This window comes from Electrophorus electricus, chromosome 8, assembly GCF_041902795.1.
Source record: "Electrophorus electricus isolate QZ-2024a chromosome 8, ASM4190279v1, whole genome shotgun sequence".
Lineage (NCBI taxonomy): Eukaryota > Metazoa > Chordata > Actinopteri > Gymnotiformes > Gymnotidae > Electrophorus > Electrophorus electricus.
Genome location: NC_137504.1, coordinates 33,011,953 through 33,022,500, shown reverse-complemented (window position 1 = coordinate 33,022,500; position 10,548 = coordinate 33,011,953). Strand labels below are relative to the sequence as shown.

Below are 10,548 nucleotides of genomic sequence, written 5' to 3'. Positions count from 1 at the left end.
GAGTTCCTGGGATGTATAGAAGCATGGCTTTATTGGGGTTGAGCTTCAAATGGTGGGCTTCATCCATGAGACAATGTCAGTCAAGTATGCTGAGATACGTCTGGAGACCTGCATGTCGGAGGGTGGGAAAGAAAAAAATAATTGGGTGTCATCAGCATAGCAGTGGTAGGAGAAGCCATGAGAAGATCACCAATAGAATGAGTATAGAAAGAGAAGGATGTTGTGGTTTACTCTGTCAAAGGCTGCTGAAAGGTCCAGAAGAATCAAAACAGATGACAGTTTGGTAGATTTATTAGCATGAAGTTTCTCTATCACTGTTATGAGGGCTGTTTCTGTAGTCATTTTGTAGTCATTCTGTAGTCATTTTCTCACAGCTTACTTTTTTTTCTGAGGTTGCCTAAAAACTGCTGAATGTCATGGCCACCCTTCTTCTTACTCATGACTGTGAATGACAGCTGACAGAAGCTGAGTAATGAAAATCTGTTTTACCTTTTTCAAACTAATAGAATAATAATGCCATTTATCATAAAAAGGTACAGCTACACAGGATATTATATGAATATACAATAAATTAAAGCTCCTAATGTAACGTTTCTGGCCAGACTTTCGCAGGGCGCGGGGCAGGACATACAGACTTCCTCGACAGTGCAGAAAATGTAACATTAAACATATATGACAAGGGTGGCACTCAAACACAACATTTACAATGAACATGACTATACAATTAACATTAAAACGGAGGACACATACACTTTAACATAGGACTATACAAACTAATGTTACAGCTACAGAGATCTACTTGAACACACACGTAGCGACAATGACCAACACCAGTGCACACACTGACAGTGGTTTAAATAGACAGACAAACATACAGCAGTAAACCCTGTGCAGGTGTGTGCAATCCTGGAGGTCGTGGTTACAAAACACACATGTGAATCCCCCTGCACATGGCTGACCTTACCACGTGACTTGTGTGGGGCGGAGCGTTCCGTGACAGTACCTCCTCCCAAGGGGCGTGGCTCCCGAAGCGTCCTATACCCGGACAGCGAATCCCAGGCTGCCGCGCACACACATAGACACTGCACGGCAATGCCCGTGCGCACCCTACACAAGGCGGGCTAGGAGCCGCCTACCAGGGAGACCTCCTCACATGAGGGAGAAAAGCAGAGTCCCTGCCTCTCTTGGGTCAGTCCGGTACGATCCCCGCGACGTGATACGCCTGCAAACAAACGTAAGGCGTGAACACACACACACAAATGCACTGTTAAACACACATATAACGGTCCTCCTTTCGCTGGCCTTTCTAGGAGCGTCCCAAAGGAACTCCCCCTTCGGGGCTTTGGGCGGACCTTTCCAGTCCTCCTGGTGAGTCCGCAGAAGTGGAAGAACTCGGGCATTCCCCTCCTTGGCCGGAGATCTCGTCGACTCCGCCTTACCGCCTTCACCGCGGTGCTCGTGGATCGCCTCAGCTTGGATAACCCTAGCCCCCTCCAAAATATTTCCAGGGGGCATTCCTCTCCACCTCCGGAGTTTCCACGAACGTTGGTCGCGGTACTCTCCCCAATGTCTTGGGATCCTGGCAGCAGCTTGGGATGCTCATAAGCACCTTCCTCTGGGAAGTCTGAGGGAGTGGGCGTCCTGTGGTGGTTGGTCATTCTGTAACGTTCCTAAGTACCGCAGGGCGCGGAGCAGGACATTTATTAACATTAAACACGTATGACAAGGGTGGCACTCACATACAAGGAAACAATGGAAATTCACTTAAAAACCACCAGATTGCCTTGATAAATGCATTTAATAAGCAACAAAATTTGAGCGCTTATAATTTATTATGGTACTCTTACATGGAATTGATGTTAAAAAGACACGTGCACACACGCACACCCCCGCCCCACCCCTAAAAAAGCTAAAAAAACTCCACAAACAACCCTCCAGTTACTTACTCAGCCAGTAAGGCTACACCCAGTGCCAAAACGGCAGGTAAATGTTCCTGTCCAGAGACATATTGCTGTTTTCCCTGAAATAGATGAAGAGGAGAGAGAAATTAAAAACAGTGAGGAAAAACGCCCCATGCTGCAACTCACTCTGCAGGCCTTTATTACATAATATTACATAATAAAGTAATAAAGGGAAGCTTTGTAGCTTTTTAATTAGGAACACTGAATGCAAACTTATGCACAGAAAAGCACATGTGCATATTCTTCATGTCATACTTTTGCCGCCCCAAGATTTACAATCATGAGACTCTAACTAAACAACATTTTGAAGATTCAATAATTTACACTGAATTAAATAGTACCCTTTATGTGAGACACCTCTGCAAATATGAATTCTTTTGAGCTTCTAGAGCAGACTCTATGACCCACTGGCAACTTGCATTTAGTACTATTTTTATTTCAATAAATCTTCGGAGAGAATGCATTTTTAGTAATGTAAGATGATGAAAGATTGATGTGTGCAATTTCTAGTTTGCCAAGAGACTGTAAACTGTGACAGATTTTTTTTCAGTCTTCTTGTGGAACCGACCTGAGTCGTGAAGTGAAAAGGCTGTGAGAGGTAGGGGCAGGCAAATATCCTGTATTTCTCAAATAACGAACGATACCACCAGGAAGCAGTTTCTAAATGCTTCAGTTCTTCATCTTTCAGCATCATCTTCTCAACTGTACCCCCCTCCTTTTTAATTACTTGTAGACCTGTGTTTTCTCCTCGTGAGCGCTGGAGTTTACCTATGTGTTATTAGTAATTTCACTTGGAATATGAGTTTGAAATTAGTCTCACCTAGCCTCCATTTTGTTAGTGAACAATATATAAACTAATATAAGCTTTTAACTTCATTTTGGTGTGCTAGCTAGCCAACGTTAATGGAACTGATCTACTTGTTATTGTTATCTTCTTGTTACATAGACACACTCAAAGAAAGAGCTTTTCAAACTAGACCTAATGTGGGCAGAACAAATGAGAGCACCTGCCTTGGTAAGGCCACAGCCTGTAAACCACACAACACAGCTGGTCTCACTACCAACCTTCCCTTTCACTCATGCTTTTACTCTGCTGTCACACATCACTCCTAACTCTTCTCCACCTGCACATGGAATTTACCTGACACTTTTATCCAAAGCAATTTACAATTATGACAGAGTACAACTTCAGCAATTGAGGGTTAAGGGTCTTGCTCAGGGGCCCCACAGTGGCAGGACTTGCACCAGCAACCTTCCAATTACAAGTTAAGTACCTTAACCACTGAGCTACCACTGCCTTACTGCCAGAATGCTGGAAAAAAGCAAAAGGGCAGGAACAGTGGCTTGTCTGTAGAATAGTAGCAGGTTACTATCCAAAGTGCTGGAATATGGCACCTGTGGGGGTTAACAAGTGAAGAGTTCAGTGAGCAGGTGACTGGGAGTGGGGGAGGGGTTGTGGGTGGTGATCGGTGATTGGTGTGATTCGGCATGTGCGTGTGTGTTCCTGGGTGTGTGCAGACTTTACAACAAAAATACAAGAAATTTAAGATAAGAATTTGAAAACATTATTGCATGAAACTTCATTTATTAAGTAAACATCAGGTATGTAAATAATTAGAAAATTAGTTATAAAAAAATAAGAATAATAAATTTTGCTCCAAATTTAAGGGATTATTTATAATACGGAAACTAAGGAAAAAAATATGTGAATGTTTGTGAGTGTTTGTGAAAACAAGTAATTACAGTCCACATGGGGTCATTACTGTCTACATGTGATCTGATCAGGGATTGGGGCGCACCTTAGCATAGTTCTTGATGACTTGAGAGAAGCGGATGATTTTTATGTCAGGAGTTATGTATTTAGTGTCTTGCCACAAATACTCAGGTGACAGGATCTTGGTGGGTTTGTTGTAGAGGAAGTACTTGTTCAGGTGAGACTCCTCCTGCCACGCTGCTTCAATAGAATTGGCCTTGTCCACGTCCAGCTGCATGCGGCAAGTTTTAGCGAGTTTGTGCACCTTTTCCACTCGACCACCAATCACCGCACCACCATAGTAAAAATCCCCCTTCCCGTAGGGGATGTAGGCCTGTGACTCAGACCTCCTCTCATATGGGAAGTCATCACGTGGTGTACTGTAATAACCAGGGTGTATCACGGCAACAATATCACCCAGAGTCTCCACCCCCCAGTGACCATAGAATTTGGTATCCACATCAAGGCTGAAGATATAGTCGACCTCATTGGTCAGTTGGGTCTCAATGAGCTTCTCAAGCCTCTCCATCCTGTGTAGTGTGATCTCCTGCCAGCGGTTTGAACTTGGAATTTTCAGTGTAGTCAAACTACGGCTGGCACCCAGTGTTACCGTAGGAACTGCCTCGGGCTGGTCCGTGAAGATGTAATAATGCACACGGTAACCCTGCATGTAGTGCTTCTCTGCTGACTCCAGGAAGTCCTTCAGGAACTGCACATATCTGAATTGAGGGAAGGAGTTGTCCCTTTTTTATGTTTATAAGTTTCAGTCCCCACAGTTGTTGTGCTTTTTCAGCAGCTGGTTTTAGTCTGAATTTGGTAACCAAATTCTAGATTATGTAAAACACAACAATAATACTACTTAAAAATTATTATTTATTATTATGTTTTAGCATGTTATTCAGGCGAACGAAGTGTTAAAACAATAACCACAAAGTTATTTTATTATGTTCATCTGAGAACACAATGTTCACCAAAGTGACTTCAGTGGGATTTTTAAGTTAGTTACACACTGTTACCCACAAGAAAACAGGTTCTTAAACACCGCCATCCTGTGATAAGTACATACTTTCCCAGTGCAAACACAGTGGTTGCTACGGTGATGTTCTGCATTTTGTAGATGGCATCAATCAGAGTTGTGTGAAATGTGCCCTCCCACACCACCGGAGCAAGCCATGGGGTCACCGTGATGACATCTTTTCGGCTGTTACACACGCATATGTAGGTACATATAAGCAAGTACGCACACACAAATGCATACACACATGTAACACATACACACCCACACCACCAGACACACTAACACACATATACATAAGAATTTGATTAAGTTCAGTAAGAGAAATACCAGTGCAATAACTATATATATACAACTATAGTGTTGCTTAGTGTGGGCAGCGTGATATCAAAGGCTAGACTAAGCAATTGAATCATAATACATTCCCTGGGCAGGTGGGGGGAAGTGAGTTGAAGGGGGTGCTAGCTAGGCAAGGGTGCCGCAGGAATTTTTGGACCCCTTGACAAGACGTCACATTGGGCCCCACCACCTAATAATCTAATAATTTATGAGCGCCCCTGCCCTTAGAATTGCCCCCCATCCCTCTGAACTAGACACTATATACTCACTAAAGACGACGAGACTATATTTCACACACACACACACACACACACACACACACACACACACACACACACACACACACACACACACACACTCATGTACTCACCCATTTAGAATACTGGGCTGCTTGTATGAAAGCCTAATAAAACATGTAAATGCAAAAAAAGCAAAGTCTGTATAGATCAATAATTATTTTACATAACTGCCAATTAACTACAAATCAACTAACAATTACACTATTTGTGCCCATGAGCAGAGAGTAACTCCTTGCTTTTGTACTACTTTTTTCCCCTGGAGAAAAAATATGATTGATGTTCAAATAAAATTAGTATTCCAACTCTTGATTAACATAATAACAATTCTATGGCTCTTCTTCATCAAGGGCCATTGGTGTAACAATCTGTTGCAGAATCAACTCAATGATTTGCGTCGGTCACTCCTCATGTGACAAGTCTGGCAGGTGCAGTGAGCCTCCCTCCATTTGCACTGAACCTGCTGCAGTTTGGGACTGCATTGCCATATAATGGCAATCCAGTAGGTTGTAAGAGATTTTTTTTACAGTGCTCCTTCTATTTGGCACATCTGCCTCTGTGTACCGAAGCAGTTTTGCACTTGTCAATTCCTTGTTATGTGGGCAATCATTAGATTGGTCTATGGCAGTATGGAATCATAGAAGAGAAATCATGAGAGACTATAACAAATTCTTTGGACAATTTCAATGACATCTTTGACCATCTGCTTGAAGGAAGAGTTAGTGAGGAGCTATTGTTTATGTATGAGCAGTGCTCTCGGTCTGCTGCTGAATATGCCCTCAAGTTCTGTGTTGTGGCAGCAGGGAGTGAATGCAATGAGGCAGCTCTACTGTTTTCCATGTTTTTTGTCATTAAGGGCTTAAATCTGACCTGGGTACTGAGCTTGCTTATCTTTTTGTCAATAAGACTCAATCACCTGCTTCATGAGAAAGGAGTGACCAATCAACCACACCATTCCTAACCATCACTGATCATGTCCTGGTGAGACTGAGGATATTAGCCTTCACCACAGTAGAAAGCCTGAAGCCTGCGAGTGAATTCATAGTACTCACAGAATATCAGGACGTAGCTGAGGTGTTCAGCAAGGGGAGAGCAGCTGTCCTATCTCTGTATCATGCCTATGATTGTGCAGTGGACTTGGTAGAGGAGGGAGTGCCACCAAGAACTCATCCCTATCCCCTATCAATAGCAGAAAAGGCTATGGAGGACTATGAAGCTGAAGCCTTGGTGCAGAGTTACTTTCAGCCACGTAACTCATTGCGGAGTACCAGGTTATGCCACACATCTTAGCCGACACACCGTTCATCTTTTAGGCCTTTATTAATGACATGCTAAGGGACATGATTGGAAAATATGTCATGGCCTACATTGATGATATCCTAGTTCTCCCCCCACACTAGAGGAGCATGTTCATCATGTCAGGTCCATTCTACAGAGGCTGTTAGAACACAATCTATACATCAAGGGTGTGAGATGCATGTTCCACATATAGCAGACTTCATTTCTGGGTTATGTCCTCAGTGCTACAGGACTCACTATGGAGGACAGGAAGGTGGAGGCTATGATGGACTGGTCCATTCCTCAGGCTCTTAAGGATTTACAGCAATTTATGGGCTTTACAAATGTTTTACAGACATTTAATTTGTGGATTCAGAGCCACTGCTGTCCCACTCACTGCTGTGTTTAAGGGTAAGACCATGCAACTTGTATGGAGTCCGTGAGCTGAGCAAGCCTTTGCAGAGTTAAAGAAGGCGCTTACAAGCGAACCAGTGTTAAAACATCGTGATCCAGAGGAGCCTTTTGTTGTTGAGGCCCACGCCGCTGCTGTAGGAGTAAAAACTGCTCTCTCTCAAAGGTTGGGATCCGCCCAAAAGCTGGACCCCATAGCCTTCTGTTCTCGTAGGCTCTGGCCTGCAGAAAAGATATATAACGTGGGCAACTGGGAGCTCTTGCCTATGGTGTTGACTCTAGAGTAGCGGCAGCATTTGCTAGAGATTGCTAAGCATCATTTTGTAGCATTAACAGGCCATGAAAATTTTGAATATATATGAGGAACGAAGCGCCCTACCCCTCATCAAGTGACATTAAGTCACTGTTCTTCGAGGGACTAATTTTCAAATGTCATGTAGACCGTGGTTTCAGAACGCATCCAAGATAAAGGCAGTAAGGACACAGCGGGGGAAGCCTTCCCTGTTCTCCCCTCTGCAGACTGTATGTGCTACCGGAGTATTAAGACAGACTACTTTCCTTAACGGCCAAATGCCCTTAAGGTACGTGTAAAAAATGTGAATACTGATCACCTGTTTCTCATTACTTCCTGATTTGTATGTCTATATAATGTATCCTGCTCCTGTTTGTATACTGAACATTCCGTTTGGTGCTTGCCATTAGCCTGTTCCTTCAGTGTTTGTCTTTTTTCCTGCTCCTTCAGATTTGTTAGCATTTGTTGTTTTTGCACTGTTGCCGATTTGCTTTGGTTTATGGACTTTGCTTTTTGTATTTTTTTGTATTTATTAAAATCCACATAACCTACCTGTCAGCAACTCCACTTCTGCTTCCTGCATACCTGACAACAAAACACATGTGACTTACTACAGAGAAGTGCACAGTAACATGAGCATTCATGTGTGTGAACAGTTTAGCCAAATATAATGTGCCAAACAATGTGCCAAAGATGTGTCTATGTATGTGTGTAAAACAATTCACCTAAACCAGGCTGAAGTGTAACCAAAGTAAATGCACCTAAAAGACAAAATGATAAAATCAGTAAGTAAACTCTGACCATTAAGGGTCTTGTGTATAAGTATCACATACCCATGAATACGTTGCATTCATCAGTTTACTTTAAATGAACGTGTGTGTTACTTCATAACCTTTACATGTTTTGTTGGCCTGTATCAGTTGGTGACAACAAAGGGCAAAGTAGTGAAACTAAACAAATATTTTAATATCACACAATAACATCACATCATTCAGTCCACTACATGCTGTCTATTTAAGTGTTCTTATTTCTGCTGAAATCCCAAATCTTTGTTTATTTGTGTAAATCATTAATTAGGCCTAGTTGAAAGATGAAGGCACCAAGCATTAGGCATTCAGGTTGTCTCACAGTGGCTGTTTTACACAAATAAATCGTAAAAAAACCAACAAAAAAACCAACAACAACACGCCAGTGAACATCATTTGTCCAGATATTTAAAATCACATCATTGTGTGCATTCTTTGATAGAATTTGATGATGGAATGTGACTGGATTTTTTTTCCTCTGTAAAAAGTTCCAGCTCGTATCTTGGCTTAAGACAAGGTAATTTTTTGGTGGACCTTTTTGCTTTAGGTTTGGCTTCTTCAGTAGAATATGTGTGGAGAAGGTTTTGCTGTTTAACTTTTTTTTCATGCAGAGACTAATCCCACACTGTGTTGCCACATCGTATTTACTCTGTCACACTTGTAAGACCTTTGTTCAGAGACTCTGAGGGAGCATGGGGTCATTTCTTTCACTAAGCACTTATTGTGCACAGGTTACTAAGTTCTGAGGGGGCATGAGGTCATTTTCTTTTTGCTAAATACCTAGTGTGCCCCATTCCATGAGATGGAAATCTTTGTGTTTAATCAGAGCATGCATGCAGTGCTGTTGCAGGCCTGATTTTCCTGCTTCAGACAAACAAACATAAAACTGCTGCTACATACATAGCAGTTTCTTTTTTCATCAAGTGAAAAATAGTGACTAATAAGTATTTTTTAAATCACTCACTGTCTAGTTAAAATCAGACTATTTGCATGAAATGTATTTATAAATGATAACAATAAAACAATTGTATGTATTTTAAAAAACTTTTAAAATATTGTACAGTCATTTACTTGCTTTCATACTAAGTCACAGCTTTATTTTATACTTTTCTGGTGTGTTTGACTACGCCTGTTCATTGGCTAACGTTTGTTTGGTTTTGCTCTTGGAGTACATTGCATGTTTTTTGTCCTTCCAGAAATGCAGCAGGAAGATCCAGTTTTGTAGCCACACTTATATTGTGTTAGTCTTTTCTGTATTTAAACTCTTGTCATTGTATGTGACTTCTGCCTGTCTTTTGCTAACACATCAGACTTGTGTAAATGCTGCATGGTTTAATGCAAAAGTCATTTTAGGGAACATTCTTTTATACAGAGACATTCTCTCTCACACATAGGGTGACACAAATTGCATGAGATTTTATCAAAGCAGTGCAGAGCGAGCCAAGGGCAGAGGCGTCGACAGAGATTTGTGAAAGGGGGTGTAAGCCCTCCAGCAGATTAGCAAAAATGAAAAAGAACAACCCATCCAATAACCCTGCCCTAAATGTCCAACTGTTTAGTACAGAAGTTGTTTATAGTTTGCGTTTTAACTAAAGTTACGTTAGCATTTGTTCTTCAGTCATTAGGGTTCCCCTGCTAGCTTAATGGTATTTTCACTAGCATGTGAATGTCATTTCGTTTTGGACTATTGTAACATACATCTAAATTATCTATTTTCTTTAGGTTTATGTTTCAGCAACATACTCTGACACAGAGATCCTGTCTCACACATAGTGTGATATAAGCTGGTTGAGATTTTAGCAAAAGTGCAGGTAATGGTGTCAGATATTGCCCAAGTATCACATTTATCCAAAGCGACTTACAATTATGAGTGAGTACAACTTGAGCAATTGAGGGTTAAGGGCATTGTTCAAGGGCTCCAACAGTAGCAACTTGACAGTGGTGGTGCTTGAACCGGCACCCTTCCAATTACAAGTCAAGGTACCACTATGGTACCATTGCCCTATTAGATTTTTCAGATTCAAATCACGGCAAGAACTCCTCTCCCAGGTCCTGCTGCTGAATGTGTCAATATAGCCATCAGCTCTATTGTTTGATACAGTCACCATTATTCCAGTAGTGTCAGTAAAAGGTAATTACATACCCAACCAGCAGCAATCCTACCAATGACAGGACAAACAAATGGGAGTTCTGTAGCAAGCGCATGGTGATGATTTTCCTCTGTGCAAAGCATGAAGAACAATGAAAATGAGAGACAGGATTTATCCCATCATAATCAGAATAACATCATGGTGCAGGGGTGTGCAGAACTCCTCTTTGAAAATACCAATCTGTATTAGGCAAACAATATATGTACTCCAAAGAACTCCACTATGCTACTTTATCTAATTATAGATG

General features: G+C 41.7%; 1 protein-coding gene and 1 long non-coding RNA gene across 4 annotated transcripts in view; both read right to left on the bottom strand.

Annotated features, from left to right (window-relative positions):
- The window catches only part of LOC145643315 (uncharacterized), a 12,670-nt gene extending 10,824 nt beyond the window's left edge, over positions 1 to 1,846 (bottom strand). Inside the window, exon 1 of the long non-coding RNA XR_014125053.1 lies at positions 1,004 to 1,846. This is a non-coding gene — a long non-coding RNA (uncharacterized LOC145643315). The remainder of the gene's footprint in view (positions 1 to 1,003) is intronic.
- Positions 1,847 to 3,062: 1,216 nt separating this feature from the next.
- Positions 3,063 to 10,548, bottom strand: LOC118241565 (globoside alpha-1,3-N-acetylgalactosaminyltransferase 1-like). 3 transcript variants are annotated; one of them, XM_035527344.2, is made up of 6 exons: positions 10,295 to 10,546; positions 8,071 to 8,106; positions 7,898 to 7,930; positions 5,439 to 5,471; positions 4,781 to 4,915; positions 3,066 to 4,433 (listed from the first exon to the last, which is right to left on the bottom strand). In XM_035527344.2, exons 1-6 carry the CDS (start codon positions 10,354 to 10,356, stop codon positions 3,743 to 3,745), a joined length of 990 nt encoding a protein of 329 aa, XP_035383237.1. In that variant the 5' UTR covers positions 10,357 to 10,546; the 3' UTR covers positions 3,066 to 3,742. The 3 variants fall into 3 exon arrangements, with proteins under 3 accessions (XP_081576070.1, XP_081576071.1, XP_035383237.1); XM_081719944.1 differs by lacking the exon at positions 8,071 to 8,106 and having other exon boundaries at positions 3,063 to 4,433; positions 10,295 to 10,548; XM_081719945.1 differs by lacking the exons at positions 7,898 to 7,930; positions 8,071 to 8,106; positions 10,295 to 10,546 and adding an exon at positions 7,124 to 7,216 and having other exon boundaries at positions 3,064 to 4,433.